Here is a 26815-nt window from a genome sequence, read left to right as displayed (position 1 = left end):
AGTTTGGTCCAAGGTATCGTCGACCTTCTGCAGTCCGCTTCGCTGAAGGAGTTACAAACTTTTTTAGGCAAGATTGCCTATTACCACTGGTTCATTCCCAGGGCTTCCACCATAGCCCACCCCCTGTACTGCCTTCTGCGCAAGGGTGTTCCTTTTGATTGGTTGCTGGCATGCGAGCACGCGTTCACCTCGTTGAAGGGCCTCCTCACGGCAGCGCCTTGTTTGGCTACTTTTGACCCCAATAAGCTGTTGGTCCTGGCTACAGATGCTTCGCAGTATGGGGTGGGGGTGGTCCTGGCCCATCGCAACACGGATGGCTCCGAGCAGCCACTGGCATTTGCATCTAAAACTCTTAGTCCTGTGCAGGCCCATTACTCACAGGTGGAAAAAGAGGCTTTGGCCATTGTCTACGCTGTTACTAAGTTTCACCCTTTGTTGTACGGCACGAAGTTTCAGTTAATCACTGACCATAAGCTGTTAATATCGTTATTTGGCCGCGCCTCTCAGATTCCGGATAGAGCGGCCCACAGACTGCAGCGCTAGGCCTTGTTCCTCTCTCAGTACCATTATGACATTCATTTTCGCCCTACCGGACAGCATGCCAACGCCGACACTCTTTTCTGTCTTCCGGTGGGCCCGGATCCTCAGTTCGGTCGGGAGGAGGTTATGTGTTTTCATTTGGATGTGGCGTCCCGCCAAGCGGTTGATGGCTTCCCAATCACTAGTTCTTGAGTCACCAGGGAAACGGCAGCTGACCCAGTTCTCCGGATATGTAGTTCGCCTCGTTCAGCAGGGGTGGTCGTCCTGACCTCCAGGCTGGGCCTCGGACCCTCTTCGTAATTATTTTGTTCTACAAGACTGCCTCTCAGTCTCGGAAGGAGTTCTCCTTCTGGCTACCGACGATACAGCTCCTCGCGTGGTTGTTCCTGCAAGTTTGCAAAGGGAGGTCCTCACGTTATTACATGAGGGGCACTGAGGTGTTTCCCATACTAAAACCTTGGCTCCCAGACATGTGTATTGGCCCGGTATTGACAGAGAAATTGAGCACTTGGTGGCCGCCTGTTCCCAGTGTGCAAGCCTACAGGCGTCTCCCAGGTCAGCGTTCTCTTCATGGCATGGGAACGTGTTGACATAGATTTTGCGGGCCTGTTTCTCAGTGGCTTTGGGCTCATTGTCATTGATGCTTATCCCCGATTCCCATATGTGTTTCGCTGCTCCTCAACCACTTCCGAACTTGCAATCCAGGCACTCACAAAAATCTTTTCTGTGGAAGGTCTGCCAGTCACCCTGGACAATGGACCTCAGTTTATTTCGCAGACCTTCCAGGATTTTTGTAGGTGCTTCGGTATTAGACACGTTTGCTCTCCTCCCTTTCATCCACAATCAAATGGGGAAGCGAGCGCATGGTGCACACATTTAAGATGCAGATTAAAAAGTATGTGCACAAATTTCCTGCGGCATACCGAACCACACCGATGGGAAAACGCAGCCCCGCAGAGCAACTCCAAGGGCGCCATCCTAGGACTCTGCTGCACCGCCTCCGGCCAGGTCGTGGCCAGTCTTCACAAAACGGGGTACCTGGCTTTCCACCGGGTATGTCGATCTGGGCACATGGGTTTGGTCGCAATCCATGTTGGATACCAGCGGTGGTCCTGCACCGCCATGGCCACCAGCTCTATACCTTGCAGGCGGGGGACCGGGAGGTATGTCATCACCAAAATCAGCTATGTCCACATTTGGGCACCCACCCTCCGACCCCTCGGGTGCCGGCTTCCCCATTGTAAGCACCTGTGTTGTTTTCTCAGGGGACACTACTGCCCCTCCCACCTGTGCCTCCGCCACACTGCGATGGTTCTCAGCCTTGGCGGCCTCCAGTAGCTCCAACGCCGGCATCGCCATCATTCGAGATGCGCTGGTGAGAACCATCCTCCCTCGCAGGTCCAGTTTCTCAGGAGGCTGGTTCACTTGTGGTTGTGCCCCTGCCACTGGGTCTTGCCCATACCGAGGTGGAACGGGATCCGGAGTTCGACAGCTTGTTGCCCGTTCTGTCCTGGGCTCTGGTGGTGGGACGACGGGGGCCTCTTCGTGTGGGTCACTTCCAACCATATTCGAAGTTCTGGCTCGAGGGTTGGCAGATCCCCCCGACTCCAGCATTCCAATGGACGTGGAGGTCATCGCTACTGCACGACACTCCACCTTCCGATGCATTGTATCACAATGGCTTCACCCCCCCCGAAGGAGGAGGAGTGCAGTAGCCACCAGAAAGATCGCGGGAGGTATACATCGGCATGGCCCGTCACGGACTGTAGTTGCTGCAAGTAAAGTCCCGTCCACCAGAGGGCACGTGAGAATTCGGCCACGCCCTCTGCCAACAACTCAGACAGCATGGGCTGTGCACAGTCAGTTTACATCGGGCATGCCTAGCAGACAGTTCTCGGTCTACACTATGTGAAGTGTGATGGACAGTGTGAATCATGTTATTACAATGTGTGTGAGATAGTAATTCTTACCCACCATCTTTTACATTTTAGAATAATAGAACAGATAGTTACTCCCTTTTAGTTCAGCCAAACAAAATTCTCTCCTAGGTTTCTTGGTGACCTTTCCTTTGGTGACCATCATGGTCACTAATCCTTCTCTCAGTTGTGTCACTCTTGAAAAGATCAAGTCTGTTCGTAACAAAGAGATCTAAGAAGTTTCTTTCCCGTGTGAGTTGTTGGATTAATGGTTCAAGGCAGTTGTCACACAATGTTTTCAGTACTATTTTGCAATAGTTTGTCCTTACCATCTCCAATAATGGATTTCTAGTTTTCCTAGTTGATACTGGCTAGGTTGAAGTCACCAACTACTACTACCATATTCCTGAATATTTATGTGCTATTTCGTTTAGACTACTTTGAACGACTCGATGACTGATGTGTCTGAATGTGGTGGTTGGCAAAAACAATTGATTATTAATCCTTTGTTCATGCTTGTATTCATTTTGAAACTTGCCAAACCAAATGATTCTACTTGTCACTACAAAAGAGAGTTTCTCTATTTTCTGATATATGTTCCACATGTCGTCAAAACTTTCCAAAGTCTCTGCTTTGGGTTTCAACTAACTCTCTGTTCCAAGAGTGATATGGGGATGACTGTTTTCTATGAGAAACATCATCTCTGAGTCTTTACTGCAAGTACTCTGACAGTTAACAGCTAATATTTTGAGATTATCACTCCCTGCATTTGCATTAATCAATTTAGGTAAAACAAGGCAGACCTAACTCTGTACAGTTGTCCTCCCGAATGTGAGTCCAGTGCCACCTCATTCAGTATGGCTGCTTAGTACCAATGTGATTTCTAGGATTAAACCCACAATCAATAACACCTACATGCTCAGATGGTTCTGGGCAAGGTTCTGAATGCATATTCGGTAGATATCAGGAAGGCATATGAATGGATTCACCAAGAAAGTCTAATGAAATAACTGATGATGGTGTTCAGAATAACCAAGAAATTCACTGTTCTACTTAGAATGTACATGTAATACATATACTGCAAAGTGAAACAAAAAACAAAACTACATAGATCTTTGATATAAGTCCAGGATTGAAACAAAGAGATTGATTATCACCTGTGTTGTTCAGCACTGGAGAGCTCAGCACATATTACTAGCCTCCTTCAAAATTAGTGAACCTCTTGCCTTAGCCTGAACCCTATTAATGATTATTTATTATGTTTATTAGTGAATAATCGGTGCAATTTCCACCAAATACTTGTAAAGATCAGAGCGATAAACAAAGTTGGAAAACCCTCTTAGTAACCTACTTCAGCTCTATAGTCTGTCATGATAAAACACTGATCTACACGATAAAGATTTACAGATGTGAGAAGTAGAGTAGCAGAAACAAGACTTTCATACCTTTGTTTTTGAGTTAAAAGTCCTTGGCAAAATCTCTGACCTGGAATCAGTTGCAGACACTGCAGTATGGTCAATCGAGCACAGTCATGAGCCATAAGAAAGAAATGAAAAATAAAATATGTGTACCTGGTAAGAAGCAAATGTCTTCTGTTGCCATAACATGTCATTCAACTTGTTCAAACTGACATCTGTCAGTTACCTACAAAACTGCTCAGTTTTCTTTCTAAGAGACAAATGACCCACAAAAGATGAAGAAAAATACAAAGAATGAAATCTATAAGGAGATTCTCCATATTTTCATACACAAGGACAAGCAACTTTGTACAAATTCAGTTCCCTGAGCCTGATCACGATATCATGATGATCACAAGGCAGGCCCAAAAAAACTGAGACTGTAGACATTTCACCAAAGTGAGTACAGAATATCCTGCAGCAGAAACTTGAAATAGGCAAACTGTGTGCAGAAGGCAAGACATGGTCACTGACTTGACCAAAAATAAATCCCTAAGAAAGTATGGGTGCAGTGATTAATCACAATCTGTAGAACATTTGTCATCAGTTCATGACTAAAGATGGAATCTGACTTCATTGTTACTCACTAGGATAGAAACAGCAGTCAAAACAATAGATCTCAGCCAGCGGGATTGTGGAAAAAAAGCAAAACCTTTTTTACAGCTGACATGGTTTTTCTGGGCCTGGCTAATACCCAGCTTAATGCCTGGTTATTCATCTCAAGGTCGAACTCCCTATGCTCGAGATAGAATTTAAACTTCTCGAGGGAGAACAAAACAGCAAGAGCTTCACAATCGTACATGGAATACTTCAATTCGACCTCGGACAGACACCTAGAGGCGAAGGCAACAGGGCATCAGTTTGCTGCAGGAGGACGGCAGCAATGCCAGTGCTTGACGTGTCGGTCTGGACAATGAATCGGTGATTGAAGATAGGGATGGCCAAGACGGGGGGTTGGCGAGGACAATTTTCAAAGCATCAAAGGAAGCTTGTTGGCTCTCTCCTCAAATAAAGCTCACCCCTTTCCTGTGTAAGCTGTTAAGTGGGGCAGCCAGCTGAGCGAAATTCGGCACAAACTTCCTGAAATAAGTGGCCATCCGAATGAAACTTGTAACGTCCTTCTTACTGGTGGGCAGGGGAAAATTTCTAAGACTGGTGGTCCACTTCTGATCGATGCAGATTCCGTCATGAGAAACCAAATTCCCAAGGAAGGACATTTGTTCTCTGGCCAAGGCAATCTTGTACGATTTAACCATCAGACCAGCAACCCGCATCTCTCCAGAACAGATTCCAAATGATGTAAATGTTCATCAAAGGTCTTTCTGTAGATGACTACATCATCCAAATAATTATAAAGGAATTCAAACTTGATATCACCAAATACACCATCCAACAGGCAAGATAGAACAGCAGCTCCAGTCAACAATCTGAATGGGACTCAGTAAAATTCAAAAAGATCCCAGTCGGTACAAAATGCGTTAGCCTTTTTGGACTCTTCCACCAATGGAATCTGATGGTATGCCTGATTCAAGTTGAGGACGGTAAAATACCTAATACCGGCAAACCAAGTGAAGCAGTTATGAAGGTCAGGAAGGGGAATGGACTCCAGAACCACTTTCTAGTCAAGTTGCCTGTAGTTGACAACAGGGCAGTATAATCTCGTACCTGAGCCTTCGGGACTAAGAACATTGGGGAAGCGTAAGGGGAGGTAGATGGTCTGATAACCCCATCACGCAACATAGCGTCAACACTCTGGCATAGGATCTGCATTTTAGGAGGGGATAACTGATAGGGGCTTGGCACACATCATCAACCAAGCAAATTCTATACTCTATCCTATCGGTTAGTCCCAATCTGTCGGTAAGAACAACAGGATAGTGATGGAGCACCTCGAACTGTTGTCTTGGGGTCTCTGGAGGTGAGCAAGCTGAAACTCAAATGTAACCTCGTTGACCAGCAATGGACGCCGCTGTCTAATCTCACAGCAACAAAAAAATGGTTCAAATGGCTCTGAGCACTATGGGACTCAACATCTTAGGTCATAAGTCCCCTAGAACTTAGAACTACTTAAACCTAACTAACCTAAGGACATCACACACACCCATGCCCGAGGCAGGATTCGAACCTGCGACCATAGCAGTCCCGCGGTTCCGGACTGCAGCACCAGAACCGCTAGACCACCGCGGCCGGCTCACAGCAACAAAACCCTATTTTCCGGTAGCGGTAAAATTTAAAGAAAAAGGTCCTGCTGTTAACGTCAAGGATAAGTCCGATGTGCTGAATAAAATCACAGCCAAACAACAGGGTAATGGGACGTTTTCTCACCAAGGGTAGCTGTACCGGCCAGGAAAAACCTGCCACAGACAACTTGACCCATACCCCTCCTGACAGGGGTAGCCTCTGTCCATCAACTGTTCAACACCTCTGAAAACCAGGGGATGGAGGTAGCTGAAAACTGGGAGATGGAGGTGGCAACTTACAGATCCTACAAAATTCAAGATTCCAGTCCAGATCGAGCAGGGACACAGTGCTCCTGGAGTCAAGCAGACCACAAACGGGCTCCTGATTGAGTAGAGCACAGACAAAGGGAAGTTTTGAGGAATTAGTTGTTCCAACATGAGTAACCTAGAATGATAATCCCACTCGTTTCCGCTGGCGTCACAACCTCTTTTGGCCCCACGCTGCTCGGGGCAACTCCTGGCGAGATGGATATCAGATCCACACCTGAAACATCTCTGGTCAGTTAATGACCGATGAGGCAATTGTGCTAGCTCAGACAAAAATTCAGGTGCACTGGTTGCGGCACCAATAAGGCCTCTCTGCTCATCAGCAACCCTAAGGGCCTCTATAGAGGTAGCCAACTCCGATAACTGGGAGTAGGTAGTAGGCTTCCCAATGAACTGTGCCTTTGATCGATCTTCAGGTCTCATCCCCTGCAGAATAACCTCCACACTCCACTGTTCGGCAACCTCCATGCATAAGATGCGTTCAGCAATACGAACTCGGTCGATATATTGTACTAATGGTTCAGATGGTCCCTGAACATGCTCCAATTCGTTGTGGGCATGAGGTGAATGCACAGATGTAATAATACTCCATTGGAGGTAGGTGAGGGTAGGTCGTTCTCGCAGTACTTCCAAGAAGATCCCTGACAGGGTCCCCACAACACTCCCACACTGAGCGGATACAACATACGCAAAATGGTAGATTCTGGCACACCCAATGCCTCAGCAAGCAGTTGGAGATGCGCGACCAACCAGAGAAAATGTTGAATTTGGTCAATACTGTCAATGGCAAGTTAGGTGACATCTAAGAGCAAATGCATGACTGGGTTCAGCAATTTGGCAAACTGTAATGTCACCTGTCCCTCTGGTACGCCAACACCTTGCTGTTGGGGACTGCCTGGCTGGAGTGTTTCGTTATGCATAACTTCGAATTCTTCCTCTATCCCACTAGTACTGGCTTTGGCTTCTAACTGAGTAATTCTGCTAGCTAACTCATCTATCTCTTCCTTGGACCATTTATCGGTTTGCATGGAGCTAAGATCACCTGATCTATCCTGCCAGTGCTAAGTTGGGCCTGAATTCTTGCCCTTTGTTTCGGATTGACTTGAGTACTCTCCAAAAAATTCAAGTTCTGCTGGTGCTGGTCGACAGCCTGCCCAATCAAAGGTATAACTTAGTCAACTTTCCCCAGGATGTCAGGGGAAATGACAAATAGCTCGTGTAATGTAGCCCGCAACCTATTTACTAACTCAGTAATGATCCCCTGGGTTGACTATTGACGAATGGTGAGCTCATAATGCTGATGGTCAATTTTTAAGTATGACAACCCTGGACAGCTCCTGGCGGCCATGCTTGTGTGAAACCTGACACACTCCGCTCGTAACCTGGAAATAACCATGCTCTGCTACCATTGATATGGTCCTACTCAAGTCTGGATTTATTGTTGAGTAGGAGTGGGAGGGCTAGGCCAAGTTCCGGGGGATCGAGCAATACAGGCTAGGACAGAGATAGCAAGTGGCGTGCCTCAGAATTGGCAACTCTTTCAACCCAAATATGCACCCAAGGTACAGGATACAGGATCACAGTTGAGTGCAGAACATCAGAAACCAATGTTGGCTCTGCAATGATCATAAATACAGATGTTTCTTGTCTTCCCAAACCTTAAGTCAGAAGATTGTATATAAAAGGATATACCAAAATTATGGTCACTACACAATCAAACCAACAACTGGGGCACAATTCTCAATAATGATAGGTTAATTCTCAGACCTATTGAGACCAAATATATAGTACGTATGTACATAAAACTAGAAAAATGTAATCAACCAAACAACAAGACCAGACTACTACAGCTGATGGCCATAAGTTACCAGGTACACCTGCTGACAGTAAGACTATGTAATCGAACTATGTAAAACTATGTAATCAACGAAGTCACAAGCCCAGAGTACAATTGCTAGTGGTTGTAAAACATTTGGTAATAACAGTATTTTCAACTGTACACTGATTGAGCACTCAACAGCATTCTGTCAAAAGGCTCTTCTTGTTGCTTGTCGTAAAACAAATTGTCATTCAATGATGCACATTAACAACAACAGGAATATCAATGGGGGAACACTACAAGAAAGCCACGATACGAATCTGCAAGATGCAGACTTTCAGGTCAAGTTGACAATCTACCATTTAACGGTGTACACACACACACACACACACACACACACACACACACACACACACACACATGCGACCACAGGCAGATTCAAACTGTCAAACAGTGAGCGTCACTCTACCAGGAGGCAATCTCGCCGGAGCAATCATGCGGGCAGCAAAATAGATAGCAAACAACCGGCACATACTAGCAGCCAAGACTCTAGTCTGTGTGAGGCAGCTTCGAATACCAACGGCCACAGTTTCACAGAGCAACAGCCACAGTTTAAACCACCATGTCCTCCTTAAGGGGGCTGGTACAAATCATAAGGAAAGAGCAATGTTACCACAAGAATCCGGGAACTCGATAATACAAATGGCAGAACATCATACCTCCAGGCACATCGCCTGACTGCCCTTCTGGATGAGCCACAACACAAACCACAATGAGGCATGGCTTCCCACCTCAAAACAGCTCTCTGTGTAATACAATACCACTCGCGAAATGCGGTCGTCCACACAAGCCACCAACCACAAACTGCCCGTATGCTAGTATGTCCTCTCTCTCTGAAAGCTGCCAACGATCGCACGCTAAGCACCGTTACTCCCTCTGGCGATGAACCACAGGAAGGAGAGCACGGCTCACCAGCTATTGAAATAATCAGAATAGGTTTTTGGATTTCTGGTGTATAATTCCCATAGACTGTTTGAAATGGTTCAGAACTATAACTACGGCCTATTATACTTCACTGTTAGTTTATCTGAAACATCATCTAAACGAAATATTACCAAGACTGACAATCCACTGTACTATGTTGCAAAAGTCATAATGATAAAAGTGCACACATTGGGTCCTCAACCACATTAATCTCCAAATTTAGCTCTAAGTGAGTACTTTCATTCTCCATTTCCATTCCACAGCCGCAAGCACCATTTCACTTGGGATCGGTGCAAAGTATATTAGTATTTTTTTCTTTGTAAATATGGATTGTGTATTCTTGTTTTCCTGACATGTTCTGCATCCTTGAGGATCTCCTCTCTTTGGACTTATGGAAAACACTATCTAATCAAAACTTTGATGTCTTGAAAAGAAATTTGCAGCATGTACAAAATAATTATTGTCCTTCATATTGTCCTCCAATAGCATTTTGTAGTATGACGTAACATATTTTTCAGAATGAATGAAAAAAATTGCAACCATTGGATCAAATATACTGAGGGTCTTTGTTGATAAATAGAAGACTTTTTTTGTTCTAGAATAATGTTTGCTAATTGCCATAGAATACAGTTAAGTTTACTATCCCACTGTCAATATCGCCATTTGACTCTGGGTAACCCTAATAGGATGAAAACGAGATGAGTGCTTTGTAAGAAAACCTGGCTGTTGCACAGCATCCGGTTGTGGTTGAGTAGTGTCATCAAGTTTAGACAGGTCTGACTGTGACTGTAACCCACAAAATCAATATGTAAATATATCAATGTACCAATTATATTTATTTTTGTTTATTTGTTGTTTTCTTTATTTATATACAATATGCTCCATTACAATAATTGTAATAGTATGTGTGTGTGTGGGGAGGGGGGATATAGTGTAATGTAATGTAGTGTAGTGTAGTGTTTGAGCTGCATGATGATGCCGACAAGCTTAACGACCCCCATCTGATGGTCAGATAACCATCAACAGTGTCATATGCCCTCATTTCATGAGACACTGCAGAGAGGTTTGGTATTTAATAAACCAGGACATCAGCTCAAAGTCTGGAGATCAGGAACTTTACACAACCACCTCTTCTTCCCTTGCCGCCCAAATACTGGCAGAGAAAATTTTTTCCACCACCAGAATTAGAACCAACGTACCCCTGGAATCGAGAGCCACCACACAACTGTGCATTAGCGACCTCGGCCACGGAGGCAGGTTCCCATTTTTATTTTTGGTAGTAACCCGATCCTTGGTGATGTGAAAATACACTGAAAGTGGAGCTATGCAGGTAGCAGTCAGCAAATGCCAGTATACAGGGTGTTACAAAAAGGTACGGCCAAACTTTCAGGAAACATTCCTCACACACAAAGAAAGAAAATATGTTATGTGGACATGTGTCCGGAAACGCTTACTTTCCATGTTAGAGCTCATTTTATTACTTCTCTTCAAATCACATTAATCATGGAATGGAAACACACAGCAACAGAACGTACCAGCGTGACTTCAAACACTACAGAAAATGTTCAAAATGTCTTCTGTTAGTGAGGAAACATGCATACACCCTCCATCGCATGGAATCCCTGATGCGCTGATGCAGCCCTGGAGAATGGCGTATTGTATCACAGCCGTACACAATACGAGCACGAAGAGTCTCTACATTTGATATCGGGGTTGCGTAGACAAGAGCTTTCAAATGCCCCCATAAATGAAAGTCAAGAGGGTTGAGGCCAGGAGAGCGTGGAGGTCATGGAATTGGTCTGCCTCTACCAATCCATCGGTCACCAAATCTGTTGTCGAGAAGTGTACGAACACTTCGACTGAAATGTGCAGGAGCTCCATCGTGCATGAACCACATGTTGTGTCGTACTTGTAAAGGCATATGTTCCAGCAGCACAGGTAGAGTATCGCATATGAAATCATGATAACGTGCTCCATTGAGCGTAGGTGGAAGAACATGGGGCCCAATCAAGACAGCACCAACAATGGCTGCCCAAACGTTCACAGAAAATCTGTGTTGATGACGTGATTGCACAACTGCGTGCAGATTCTCGTCAGCCCACACATGCTGATTGTGAAAATTTACAATTTGATCACGTTGGAATGAAGCCTCATCCTTAAAGAGAACATTTGCACTGAAATGAGGATTGACACAATGTTAGATGAACCATTCGCAGAAGTGTACCCATGGAGGCCAATCAGCTGCTGATAGTGCCTGCACACGCTGTCCATGGTACGGAAACAACTGGTTCTCAAAGAATTACCTCGTCCATTGCAGGTGCCCTCGCCGTTCTAGGTCTTCCCCAGTCGCGAGTCGTATGCTGGAATGTTCCGTGCTCCCTAAGATGCCGATCAATTGCTTCGAACATCTTCCTGTCGGGACACCTTAATTCTGGAAATCTGTCTCGATACAAACATACTATACCACGGCTGTTGCCCCGTGCTAATCCATACATCAAATGGGCATCTGCCAACTCCGCATTTGTAAACATGGCACTGACTGCAAAACCACGTTCGTGATGAACGCTAAACTGTTGATGCTACATACTGATGTGCTTGATGCTAGTACTGTAGAGCAATGAGTCGCATGTCAACACAAGCACCGAAGTCAACATTACCTTCCTTCAATTGGGCCAACTGGCGGTGAATCGAAGAAGCACAGTACATACTGACGAAACTAAAATGAGCTCTAACATGGAAATTAAGCGTTTCCGGACACATGTCCACATAAAATCTTTTCTTTATTTGTGTGTGAGGAATGTTTCCTGAAAGTCTGGCTGTACCTTTTTGTAACATCCTGTATACAAATTTGCAGAGAATGTTGAGTCCTTGCAGATCATGAGAGAAAAGTACAAATACAAATTAAAGAGAGTAAAATGAGACTTTCAGATCCTGACAGCCATTACTCTGTGTGATATTTCCAAAAATATATGGGAAGTCATTATAATGAGCTTTGATAAACACGAGCTGTCACTAACAAGTGTCATAATGGATGAGAGCAAGTGCCAGAGGTAATGAAGAGATATAACTCTGATAGTTGTGCAATGTCATTATACTGCTGATACAACTTATAATCCAACTTACTGCCATCAGCAAGCAGTTAAGGAGAAAAGTGGCTGGAACTTCAGTTTTAGTCAGATTGAAATATATAGCTGTTTCTCTCTCTCTCTCTCTCTCTCTCTCTCTCTCTCTCTCTCTCTCTCTCTCTCTCTCTGGGTGTGGGGGAGGAGGGTGGGGAGATGTGTGCATGGATGTGTGCATATGGTGAAGCACAAATCACATTATGGTCAAATTGATTAAAACATAATGGAACATCCATGTCCATTTTCAGTCAATCGTTATTTGTGAAAACGTAAATTGCTAACAATTATAACCCTGAAAGGAAGTACCGAATAACAATTGTTGTTTCAGTATCTATTAGTTTGCTCTCAGTAATGTGGATGTAAAAGCCAAAAGCCAAGAAGTTTCTTGGATGCTGTCTGAGAATATTCCCTGTTATGCTCATCCTGCAGGAGGTGATTGCAATGAAGGCTACTTGTATGGACACCAGCTTTTATTTTAAGATAATTGTATTATTATTCGATGCCAAGGCAGATCAATACACATGATTTTCATGGAGAGCCCCTTTTCTGTAATCAGTCTTCTTTCCCTAATATCCAGCCACTGATGTAGTGTCAAGTCATTGTAAACTACTGAACAGTGTCCATCAAGGGCTCTGTTTAAACAGACTGATGAGCAGGAACATTACAACCACTGCCCACTGCAAGACTGAATGCTGCTTGGTGGCAATGTGAGCATGTGATGCAATAAGGAAACTATGTAAGTGGAGCAGAGCCAAATGAGGAATCATTCTAGCAAATGGGGAAATCCACTGACAAAGGTAAGACTGTTATGGTCTGGCACTTGGGAACAAGCATCTTCGAAACAGGTGTTGGACATCCTCACCTCATCACGGAACGTGAACATCGGTGACTTGACTGCTCTGTAAAGTAGGATAGGTGGTGGTCTGTTGCAGATCTGATAGCAGGCACATACCATTCGATGCACACTGTTAAACTCGTGGCTCCACAGCCAAAGGCGCTTACGTGTCCCAATGTTGACACGACAACATAGTCAATTATGACCACAGTTGGCAGAGGATCACCAAAATAAGATAGTGTCCATGAAAATGTGTTACCTGGCCAGATGAATCACATTTATTGCTACACAAGGTCAACAGTTGGGTCTGGATATGCCATCATCCACATGAAGAGATGCTTGCAACATGCAATGCACATGGCCACATGCCAGACAGGCAGTATTATACTATTTCAGACATTCAGCAGGGCTCCCATGGGGCATCTGACAGTAACTGAAGGCACCATAATGGCCAAGGACAATATGAACAATATTGCATACCCTTGTACCCTTCTACGCTTGACGGCGATGCCAATTCTGGCAGGATAACAATCTGTGTCACTAGGTCAGAGTCATACTACAGTGGTTGGAGGAGCAATACAATGATCTCATGTTCATGTCTTGACCAGAAAAGTTGCCTAATATGAATCCAAAATAAAACTTCTTTGATGCTGTCAGGTGCCAGCTCTGTGTCCACAAACCACAGGTCCATAATTAACAGCAATTGCATGACAGTACAAAGACATCTGGTACCACAAATCTCCAGAAAACTACTGAGGACTTGTCAAATCCATGCCATGCACAGTTACTGCTTTACTGCATTCCAGAGGTGGATCAATGTACTATTAAGCAGATGGTCACGTTTTCTTGGGTTATCTGTGTATCATAGTTTTTTCTGTTACTATTACTACATAAAGTGTAATGTTGACAGTTGGAATCACCTATAATAATTTACACTTATACGAGACTACCTTTTTTTTTTTTTTTTTTTTTTTTCAAATTTTTCTGTCCTCTCCAGCCATGTACCAGTGAATGAAGAAATGTAGTTGGCATTGGCTGGATACTACACCTAATAGTTTCCCTTAAAAAAAAACTGTACTTGGTAGCTATGTCTGCTGTTTTCAGTTCCTGGGATTTATGTTCCTGTGCCTCATTTTTTATGACAACCCAACTTTATTTTCATACTGGCTAGACTGTACCTTATATCTCTGTAAAGGGCCTAACTACTCTGCAGAGGGCCAGTTTGAGGTCATGCATGGCCTGTAACATTGATGATCTGCAGCGCCCAATATGCACTTGTATTTTTTAAAAAGTATTTATTTTTACTTTCCTATCCTATCTGAAGGTAACATTTAGAGAAATTTTATTACAATAATTTAAGAATCAACATACACTATGCACTTTGATATTTGGACTATTATGTTACCAACATAATAAATGTAAGCCAAGGTGACATAAAACTACCCTACACATTTGACATTTATTAGCTTTATTCATGTTGTGACGCAAATTCTCTATTTAATCAAGTAAATTGTTAAATGTCACCCTGTATTTTATGTCCACTTCCAAGCACTGGGGGAAGTATTGCCCCCGTTGACACCAAGTCCTTCTGACTCAGTTCTACTGGTCAGTGTTGTGACTCGCCGATCATTCAAAGTGCCACCGCGCAATTACACGCATCCTCTACATGTGGCGCTGTCTGCCAGCCATGCAGCAGCCGCGCCACCTAAGTGGCCAGCCAGCCAGCGGCCGCTAGACTTGGACTCAGTGCTCATTCGAATGTTACCGTGTTCACATGTCTTGCTTTGTCAACTTGCTCAGTGACTTATACGTGTTGTGTCATTTTGTAATATATGTGTTCAACTTGACATTATAACAATTGGCGACTAGGTACTGGATTTTTCCTTTTCATCGTTGACCCACAGATTTCCATGGCTACTGTCGAGCAACTATTGCAAGGTCTCATTGAACAGCAAACGCTTCTAACATCGGCGATTCGTGATTTCCTCGCGGCGTCAAATGTGGGGTGATTCTCGTCGTTGGCTGTACCTCCTTTTCCTCCTTACGACGAGACAGCGGAAGACTGGTCTGATTATGAAAAATGTCTTCGACAGCACTTCTTGGCATTTCACGTCACGGACGAACAAACATGTAAGTCTCTGTTCCTTTCCTGGATTTCACCTCAAATGTATCGGTTGTTGTCGCAATTGGTTCCTTTGAAAGATCCTGTGTCTTTGTCCTTTGCTGAAATGTGCTCACTTCACTGGGGTGCAAATAGAGGCATGGGGTGACGTCGGGGAAATACAACCTCTGTGCACTGTTGACGAAGCGTGCGGCGCGTCCCCGACTTCCGACGTGGCCGCAGTGCGCTCCCACGCGCAGCCTCGGCCTAACCGTAAAAAACCCTCTAAGAAACTGCAGCGAAACCCTCAGCAACTTCCTTCTTGTCCGCGGTGTTTTACGAAACATTCACGCAAGGGTTGTCCCCAACATTGGGCTGTGTGTCACAATTGCAAAAAGAAAGGTCATGTGTCTTCCGTTTGCAAATCCGACCGCATACATGATGTTCATGAACATGACGCTGATTCTGATTCAGTGTTGTCTGTCAATTGCACTTCTTTCCTTTCAGGGAAGTTATTCCTCACTGTTCAAATCCTTACTGTTCAAATCCTTGGTCGGGATGTTTGCATGCAGGTGGATACCGGTTCTGCTGCCACTATAATTAATTCTCAGATGTATCTTCAGTTGGGTTCTCCACTCCTATCACCTGTCACTCGGCAATTACGGACGTACAATAAACAGAAGATTTCTCTCTTGCGACAATTTAATGCTGAGGTATCTTACAAATCTGTCGTTCGCACTGTTCCCATATCTGTGGTAGACCAGAGTAATGCAGAGAATCTTTTTGATTTCGATGCCTTTCGCGTTTTTGGGTTCTCCATAGATGACTCTGCCAATATCGTCTCTGATGCTATTCCTTATGCTCAATTGGATTCCTTGTTGACGACATTTTCAGTCCCTTTTTTCTCCTGGGTTAGGCTCATATCACGCTCAAACCCACTGCTCGGCCTAAGTTTTTTCGGGCTCGGCCCATTCCTGTGGCCTTTCATGATCGGATAAAACGGGAGCTGGATCTTCTCACTACTTCAGGGGTCTTGCTTCCTGTCACTTCCAGTGAGTGGTCCTCTCCTGTCATTGGCGTTGCTAAGCCCAATGGTGATATTCGTCTCTGTGGCGATTTTAAAGCCACTGTAAATGTGTAATGCCTCATCGACACTTACCCTATGCCCAGACCTGAAGAATTGTTCACTAAACTTGCGGGAGGCCAGTATTTTTCTAAAATTGACCTGTCAGGAGCTTATCATCAACTTCCTCTCGACGCTGCTTCCCGGCAGTTTCTGGTCCTTAACACACTTTTCGGCCTCTATGAATACCAACGATTACCATTCGGGGTTGCCAGCTCCCCTGCTCTCTTTCAGCGATTCTTGGAACAATTATTGCTCCCTGTCCCTGGGTGTATAAATTACATGGACGACATTGTTGTTACTGGCTCCACCACTGAAGAACATCTTCAGAACCTCCGCACACTTTTTCATGTCTTACAGACTGCCGGTCTTAAGTGTAATCTTGAGAAATCACTATTTTTTCAGGCATCTCATGTACTTGGGGTTTCAACTCTCTCGGGATGGTATTCGTCCACTTCAGTGAACTGTAACTGCGATCGATGCCCTTCCTCGCCCTACATCTGTTAAGGAACTGCAGGCCTTCTTGGGGAATATAGCATACTATTACAAGTTCCTACCGTCTGCTGCTTCGGTGGCTCAGCCGTTGCATCGCCTGTTGCATAAAAACGTGCCTTTTCATTGGTCCGCGTCATGTGATGCAGCTTTCCAGAAATTGAAGACTATGCTGAAACAGGCCCCGTGCCCGGCTACTTATCGACCTGGCCAACATCTTGTTCTTGCCACGGATGCCTCTCAATACGGGGTCGGTGCAGTCCTTGCGCATTGTTTTTCAGACGGCTCTGAACAACCCATTGCTTATGCCTCCAAAACGCTCACGGATGTCCAACAAAAGTATTCTCAAATTGAAAAAGAAGCTTTGGCCATTATTTATGCTCTTCATAAGTTTGGTGTTTTTCTCTATAGATCCAAATTTCATCTTGTTACGGATCACAAACCACTTGTTTCCTTGTTTCATCCATCATCGTCACTTCCCGACAAAGCTGCACACCACCTCCAGCGTTGGGCTCTTTACTTGTCTCGTTTCAATTATGAGATTCATTTCCAGCCGACGGCTCAACATGCGAATGCTGATGCACTGTCTCGCCTTCCCATGGGTCCTGATCTGGCATTCGATAGGGACGAACTTTTGTGTTTCCATCTGGATGTTGCCGAGCAGCGGCTTGTGGACGGATTCCCCATCACAGGGGACCGGCTGGCGGCGGCTACATGTTCTGATCCTACCCTCTCCCGGGTTTTACGCTGTATTCAGAAGGGTTGGCCAGATCGTCCGTCCGCTAAGACTTCGGACCTGTTGCGAAACTACTACGCTTTGCGCTACCACCTCACGGCTAGGGATGGTGTTATCCTCCTTTCCACCGACAATGCTTCGCCGTGTGTTGTGGTAGCTGCGTATTTGCATGCTTCGGCCTTGCGCCTCCTTCACCAAGGGCACTGGGGTGTGTCTCGCACAAAATCTCTGGCGCGCCGTCATGTGTACTGGCCCGGCATCGACTCTGAAATAGCACATATGGTCGCTGCCTGCGGCCCTTGTGCGTCACAGGCCGCCACCCCGAAGTCATCTTTGTCACCGTGGCCTTCGCCTGAGACGCCCTGGGAGCGCATTCATGCTGACTTCGCGGGACCTTTTTTAGGTACTTATTGCCTCCTCGTAATTGATGCCTACTCTATCTTTCCTTTCATTGTCCGTTGCACGTCGCCTACCACCGCGAAACCACAAGTGCTCTTACCCGCATTTTTTCTTTGGAAGTCCTTCCCTTTACTCTTGTTACTGATAATGATCCGCAATTTGCCTCTTCCGAATTTGTGGATTTTTGTGCTCGTCACGGCGTTATGCATGTCACGGCCCCTCTGTTCCATCCACAATCAAACGGTGAGGCTGAACGACTGGTCCGCACATTTAAGGCTCAGATGCGGAAACTCCTGACTTCTTCTGCTGCTGATGATGTGCTTCTCCAGTTTCTGGCTTCTTACCGTTTCACTCCCATGGGCGACCACAGCCCGGCTGAGCTCTTACATGGCCGACAGCCCCGCACGCTACCTCATCTACTGCGGCCTTCCACCTCACTGCCGTGGGTGCCTTTGCTTGGCCGGTTCACCGCCGACGACCTTGTCTGGGTACGGGGATATGGCAGGCGGCCAAAATGGAGTCCGGGCCACATCTTACGACACCGTGGCCAACGCCTGTATGAAATCCAGACACACACAGGTGTTGCAGTGTGTCATTCGGACCAGCTTCGGCCTCGTGTGCCGGCAATGCCTGTTCCGAATGCTGCTACACCACTTTCAGCTCTACCTGACGCTCGGGATCTTGGCATCTCTCATTACTCACAACGCAGCCCTCTCACCATCATCTCGGTGCCAGTACAAGAACGGACACCACCAGGAACGCGCCCATGCAGGAACCGGATGACCATCATCTGTCGGAGCCAATCTACTGGCCTCCTTCTCCTATGGACGCCGACACATCACCCATGTCTCCTGTTATATCAACTGGACTTGCCGCAACGGGCATATTGGTGCACAGGGCCCCAGCAGATTCGACCACCATGTCTCCTGTCATCTCGACATGTTATCATTGGGGACACTTCCGTCCGTACGGGAAGCCTCCTCCTCGAGACTTTACGGTCAGCCAAACAACACCTATGGACGTTAGCAATCTACAGGCCACCTCCATCAAAACGAGTGAAAAAATTTCAAAGGGGGGGAAAAGTGTTGTGACTCGCCGATCATTCAAAGTGCTGCCGCGCAATTACGCACGTCCTCTACATGCGGCGCTGTCTGCCAGCCATGCAGCAGCCGCGCCACCTAAGCGGCCAGCCAGCGGCTGCTAGACTTGGACTCAGTGCTCATTCGAATGTTACCGTGTTCACATGTCTTGCTTTGTCAACTTGCTCAGTGACTTGTATGTGTTGTGTCGTTTTGTAATATATGTGTTCAACTTGACGTTAGAACAGTCAGTCTCAATGTGATTTTTGGTGGTTATAACCACTGATCTAGGTGTTGGTGCAATGGATAATAAATGTTTCTGTCTCAGTTGCACAGTACACAAACAGGAAGAACACAAGAAAAGCACCATTAACACAACACTACTACAAACAGCATTTCAAGATTCATACATTCACCTGTAGATCTGGTAGTTCTATGTGGATAAAGTATGTGCAGAATGAGATATATACTTTTCTGACCATTAAAGTCGCTGCACCACGGAAGATACCAAATAATGAAGTCTTACATATCTGCGGATAGAGCATAATAGGAAGAATACATGAAAAAATTTGTACCTGGTTTGGGAGTAAACAGAGTGTGACATTTACTACACAGAGCAGTGACAATTGTTCTAGCCCAGATGGTTATCAGTCGAACTGAGATGGAGGACAGACAAAGGTAAATGAGGCTGTGTTGTGAATGAGGCTGTGTTGCTTCAGCTCTATGCCAGTTGTTCATCATCTACAGCGAGTTGTCAAGGGGTGAAGGATTTGGAGAACGTGCTGGCCAGAGCAGCAGTCCAACAGCCTTTGTATCAAAGTGTGTCACAACAGCACGGGCAACGAGTAGTCGCTGCTATCCAGATTACTGGCTATGTGAAGCACAGGTGATACAGCCATGTACCAATGGCACCCCGTAACTTCACATCAGGTGCTCGGTCCATATGACAATGAAACATACAATACGATATCTCACATTCTCCTTCTTGCTGACACACATGTATACACCCATTATGATACTCAATGCAAAATGAGGACACACATGAAAAGATGACGTGCTGTCAGTAATGGATTCAGAGTTGTTATTGGGTGCACCACTGTCAGCGTGCATGCCTCTGCAGTCGTATTGAGAGAAGTTGTGAGATCGGTCAAAGAACTTACATCCTGTGGTGTTCCAGACATCATAACACTGACTGTGTGGATACCCATCTAGCAGCAAATAAGGCAATTTCTTGACGATAGGTATATGAGATGACTGTAGATTCCTGTATAGTCAAGAGAACAATATGTCTCTCCTTGCAGGTGCTAAACATTTGGTGCCATTGAGATCCTGATCCATATTGAGTATGGCACTTGTGAACCCACTGATTCCACATCCGCATGAAAGTTGTGGGGTTCCAACAAACACCTACAACAATATCACAGAATTATAAACTGCAGTCTTAATAGGCTACGACCATGCCACTGTCAAATTATGACATGTGCTGATAGGTGTATGTGAGGCTTAATGTGAGCTTCTCACAGACAACTGACTTTAAAACTTTTTGGGCCACTAACCACTTTTACGCTGCCACACAGGTTGCAGACATTGCTCAACAGTCTTTGGCAGGTAGCTGCAGGTAGTACAGACTGACAGCTTGCCCCATTGTGTGTGTTCTGCATGTGCACTAACCACATGGCTGATCCTGCCTGCATATGCTCTGCCACTGTAGAATTGTCACATTGGTTCTCGGCTGGCTGGCAGACTGCTCGTGTGCCAGTGTATTGGCTGCCCTCACACACCTATACTTGTGGCTATCCTACTGCCAGCCAATGGGCATGTGAGCTGCACCAGCCTAAATTAGGCTCTGTAATCAATGAAACTAACCGGAAAAGAGAGAAATTTTTATTTTTGTCATGGGAGGAATAAGACTAGGTAAGATAAACACTATTCCAGGTTTTTACAATTGCTTGAATTATGAGTGAACATAATTGACAGTTGCCAACCATTTCAGGTGCTTTCTCCTACAAATGTCTCAGTATTGTAGAGCACCTGGTAGGGGCTGTAGCATGGGCTACATATGTCACACGGATAAATTGCCCTGACTATGCTAGAGTGCTGTGTAGCCCCATTCTATGGCTCCACCAAAGTGTACTGGCAGCAAATCAAATATCTTGTAGACTGAGATAATAAGCTGACCATAAATCATTTTTATCATGTCAGCCACATTTTTTCATATTATCTTAAACCTTATCATTTATTATATTTTAACAAATTCCTTAATGCTGATAAAGATCTAACAGTTCACGAATATGCAAGTCAGTGAGATAAATAACATGAGATGTATTAATAATTTCAACTTTTCGCTGAAGCATTTTCAACGTTTTTAAATTGGCATCCTTAAAAAAAAAGAATAGTGTGAGCATTCGTGACTGAGTCATTGATGGTCCCTGGAGGATTACCACCATATGAACATTCATCTGATGTCGCTGGTGGCTGTCATATCAGTTCATTTTCACCCTATATTTCGTCACACCATCACCGACTTAACTACCACCCTAATATTTCTCAGGAATTCTGTAGAGTGAGCGCTGTATATTCAAATGCAGAGTATGACCCTGCTTGTACCTCTTTAGTATCCATTCCCCCTTGTCTCTCCATTTTTCTTAGATTTGCCTGCTCATTCACAATGCATAAATCCAGATCATATTGTTACAGGTTCACATTTCAACATTTTCCCCAACTTTAAATTTCTGAAACAGCCATTTCCCATGTGTAAATCTTGATCTTGGAAGAAAAGACTCTGTGTTTACTTCACTTAATTTTTAAATAACTTATTTAATTTTAAACAATGGAAAATCCAGGATGGAATAATAACAATACTATGAAAAGAATAGACAGCTACTCACCATATAGTGGAGTTGTTGAATCACAGACAGACACAAGAAAAAGACTGCTAAATAAGTGAACTTCTGGCCACAAGGCCTGCTTCTAAAGCAAACAAAACACACACACATTCACACAAGCACATCTCACACACATTACCACTGTCTCTGGCTGCTGAGCCAGATTGTGATGGGAGAAGCAATCTGGGTAAGGAAGAGGCTGGGGCAGAGAGGGAGAGGGATGGTATGGTAGGAGTACCCAGTCTCGCTTGTGGGAGCATATAGGGACATGATGTGGACTGAGTAGGACATCTTGGTGCAATCGTGAGCTTAGATGGGGGGAGGGTGGGCAAAGGGAGTGGAAAACGAAAAAAGTAGAAAGACTGTGGGTGCACTGGTGGAATAGAAGGCTGTGTGGTGCTGGAGTGGGAGCAGGGCACAGAGATATTCTTCAGGTGGAAATGGCACATGTAAACACTTACATAATTTCCTCAATGTTAACAAATATTATTAAAATTAAGTGAATTGAAAAAAAAAAACTACACATTATGTCAGAGACAGAATGTGGTAACGTTCCACAAAATATGAGACAATGACAAAAACTAAAGCAGACAAATACAAGGAGAAAAAATGGAGATGGGAGCAATAGAAACAGCACTGTTCAAATCATAGCAACAAATAATACAAGTAAAGCAAGAAAGTATTTCCTGAATACTGCATTTAATTATCTCTATCTTTAATTTACTCTTAAGAGCCACACATAAATTATTTGTGCAAATGTACATATTTCACTTTACATCACCACTTAGGAGGGGTGCAACATTTAGTTTGAGTAATCAGGTGAATGTTTTATTGTACTCACTGATTCAGAAATGGTGGAAAAAGGAGAAATAATACATAAACATACATACAATTTTGTAAATTTACTGTGTATTTTTTATACATGGCATATTCATCAGTGTGACGAGCAACATTGTTCTATTATACACTCTTTCTCTACTGTGTTGTATGAAAAATATGAATGATAATCAATATGTGTCAATATACGCTTAGTTCATTTAATCTTATAATGACATATAAATGTTTTTGAGGTAGAGAAGATTACACTGAATAGCACATCTATGGTTTCAGTCACTGTAAAAAATTTTGAGAGGTTCTGTGTTTTGTGCTAGAAAAAAAAGGCATACAGGTGTGAATCAAGAGCACAAATTAAATCACAACTATTGTGAGTGGTGCTCAGAGTTAGGTATCTTCACAGGAGGCTGAGAAGGATCCTTATTGCTTCCACAATGACGTAACTCCCTCTGATAAATCCTGTAAAAGTAATAAATAATTTATGATGTTCAAATTGTGTGTGCCAAATCAGTATATGCTTTTTCAAATGGAACTCAGACATATATTCTGGCAGTTATTTTACTATTTATTAAAATTTGCATTATTCTAATGATATCACAGCAAGAATGATAAAAGAATAAATAATATACAATCCATACAAAAAAGAATAGTTCAAAATGAAACTACTCAACAGGCAGCAATGAACTGATAAATTCAGTCTACAGCTTTTGTCAATGTTTATTAACCTGTTGCTACCCAACAAACAGAAAAACAGATGCCCCTCCCTGTACTGAATTCTAGAATAGTCACAATGGTTTATACAATATGAAACAGCTAACAAAAATATGAGATAACAGACAGGCTACTTCTCAACACCGATTATTCTAATGTTATTCCAGTATCTTGCTACATTCAAATTCATTACTTGTCCTATGCAGTGCTGATAATGGAGTGAATTTCTCAGATGCAGAGGTTTTGCTCCATTTTAGTCAAAGGCCTCTGACTTCCTCCAGTTGAACACGAAACAAGGTAAATTAAGATAGGTATATCAAGCCGACTGCCTTCCGTTTACTTCAACAGTAAGAGATAGATTTGCTTATAAAAATCTTCACAAATATTCATGTTTGTTCAGAAGGATTGAAAAACACTGAAATCTACTGTTATCTCTTACATAAAGTATCCACATTGGTGTAAGTGAATTCTGTGTAAAATTGGCTTGAAGTTCAGTAGGACATAGGCAAATTTACTGCAACTCTAGAAACAAGCAAAAAAAGTCTGTTGATTGTAACTGAATAACAATCTCCCACCTAATGTAAAGCAAGACAGTGGGGTCCTTCACCAGTTCAAAAGAACATTAAAAACATATTTCATTAGTCGCTCTTTGTGCTGTTTATTGTCTGAATATCTAGAGTAAAGGATGTAAAAGCTTTTTTAGCTATGTGGCATGTAGCAGTTTTCATCATAAAACTGCATAACAAGTAATAATATACTGCAAACAGTATCAGTGTAACATATACTAGTAAATATTTTCACTGAAAATATCATTATTATCTTATGAATACTGAATTACACCACAAACAGCATATAAAATGCAGCTGTCTGGTGTAACTGGGAAGGCAGCAACTTGTTTCAAAGTTGCAGCTTTTTCCCTAACTGATTACATTTAACTGCCCAATGCATAAAGAGAATTCAGCAGTCTACAGAAAGTTTATTGTTAATACAATATTCCACAGTGACAATATCAACAAACCGGTCTCTAGTTGAGAGAAATGTGTTCACTGCTGGGGGTGTATGTTGACAAATAAATATGTACACATGAGGAATAAAGATGTGGAATGTTAGTAAAGTTTGTTTTATTTAAGACCTTTGAGTGTTCTCACATAAAAATTCAGAGGCATTACTTTTCAGCACACCCTCATACTTCTTGAGAGAATCTATGGAACACAAGGAATGAATGAATGAATGCATGAATGAATGAACGATAATATTGTTAGTTTTGAGAGGAGAGCATGAAGAAAGGCTACCATCAGAAACAGTAAACACAATAAATTAAGAAAATAAAATAGGTATCAGAAAATGCAAAATAAAATTGGGAAAAATTGAACAATTATATTAAAAACAGTTTCCCTGTCACTAAAGTCAAAGTAATGTATAAATAAACATGATTCCACCCAGAACAAAACTAGTTTTTGGTTCTCTGCTTTTCACACAAATGGCGTACATCATATCTTTGTTTTGACATAAGTAAAAAGAATTAATTTCCTCTCTACAGACACAATTATATTTGAAGAAAAATGTTTATCTTTGTTAGGTGTAAGGCATACTGGAAGATACAGTGTTAAAATCTGTTTCCCCTTTTTCATCAAATGAGCACCACATCTGTTTAATCATTGTCTTGTATAGCAGTATCAGAAATACCCATTCAGAGTGCACTAGTTATCAACTCTGCATCCACTGGCCTGTTCTGCTTTGGCCCCATAGCTGCCCCGCCTGACCAGCCTCAGCTTAAGCAAAGCTTCCTAAGGTAGTTCTGCAGATAACCAAGAAGAGCCCACCAATCAGAAATTCTGACTTACTTGTCAGTTAACACTATCTGCTGACCAGCTACACTACCATGTATGACACTTCAACGTAAAGCATAGACATTATCAATAAAGTGATTTCTGAGTATCAGCTTTTCTCTCTTTTCATATCAGTTTTACTTTGTGTTGTTTCTTGAAATTTCACAGCCTGGAATTTACAACTTACAGAGATACCATCATTTCAGACTTCTGAATTGAAATCCTGACACTAAGAAAGCTATTTTCTTCATAAATTATAAAATGCTATTTTACCAATGTGGTTATAATAAATAATTCCTGCAGGGATTCAGTCCATGATGTTTTATTCATTCATTCCTTCCTTTATTTTTGCAGGCATTTGCCCCTATTTATCAACAGTTACAGCAAGTATTACCTATTTCTATGGCCTAGCATCTACTAATTAAATCAAGTTCGTAACAAAGCCACTATTTACATCTATACTGTATTTACTGTCTGCAAACTGTATATGTTCTTTGATGAGCATTTGTTTTTGAGCACATATGTTATGCTACCTTTTATAAAATTAATGTTAGTATTTAAGTATGCTTTTGTCATTGGCTATCTGAGATAATCACACTTCAGGGTAATTTGCACTACTGTTGTCCTCATTTTATTGTTATTCTATTATGTGTATTATAACACACACACATTCTACATGTAGTTAATAGCAAGAAGAACAACCAGTATTGATCCTGAACATCATTTAATGCTTCATGCATATATTGGGCCTTGTATCACTTCCACTACCAGTTAACTATTTAAATTATTTTATACGTACTACAAGTCATAGTTGAATGTTATATGTATTGTACTGTATTTTATATATCTTAAAACAACATATGTTGTCATCATACGTAGAGGTTGTTTCTCCTGCCTTTCGTATTACACAGTGAGGTCCAATGTAATTTCATTTAGCCTCTGGATACACAACAGTTATTATTTTTTTAATGAGGAATATAAAGAACAAATAACAGTAATGTTAATTCTCACTCTGTGTTGTTAGTCATCCATAATATTACACCATTTGTAGGTGTCTTCTACCTGCATATCTTCTGTTTTGTTACACAAAATTTTACTAATTTTATAGCTACAGCTATTGGCTATATCAGTAATTTTTAAATTACTATTTAAGTATTTCATTTCTTTTTTAATATTGTATTACATTATATATCACTTTATTATGATGTACTGCTATCTGGTGGCATTTTCACTCACATGTGATTACATGTACATAGTGTCAGTCTTTCTGTTTTCTACTTTTATTAGGTAACCTTTGACTGTCACTGTGATTGGGCATTATGACTTTATATTATGTTAGATTCAAACCAATATCATGATATTTGTACAACATATTTCACAAATGTATATGGCCGCAGCCATAAGGCAAGGAGTTGGAAGCAGGGGTTGTGGAACTCCTTGTCTCAT

At 43.0% G+C, this 26815-nt stretch overlaps 1 protein-coding gene across 1 annotated transcript in view; it reads right to left on the bottom strand.

Moving 5' to 3' along the window:
• Positions 1-22677: 22677 nt before the first annotated feature.
• LOC126187647 (protein phosphatase 1B) overlaps positions 22678-26815 on the bottom strand; it is a 253308-nt gene continuing 249170 nt past the window's right edge. Inside the window, exon 7 of the mRNA XM_049928852.1 lies at positions 22678-23288. Coding sequence (XP_049784809.1) covers positions 23250-23288 — 39 coding nt within the window. The 3' untranslated portion in view covers positions 22678-23249. The remainder of the gene's footprint in view (positions 23289-26815) is intronic.

The sequence above is a fragment of the Schistocerca cancellata genome, chromosome 5, assembly GCF_023864275.1.
Source record: "Schistocerca cancellata isolate TAMUIC-IGC-003103 chromosome 5, iqSchCanc2.1, whole genome shotgun sequence".
NCBI lineage: Eukaryota > Metazoa > Arthropoda > Insecta > Orthoptera > Acrididae > Schistocerca > Schistocerca cancellata.
Note: the sequence above shows the minus strand (reverse complement) of the source record. Positions and strands in the feature narration are given on the sequence as shown.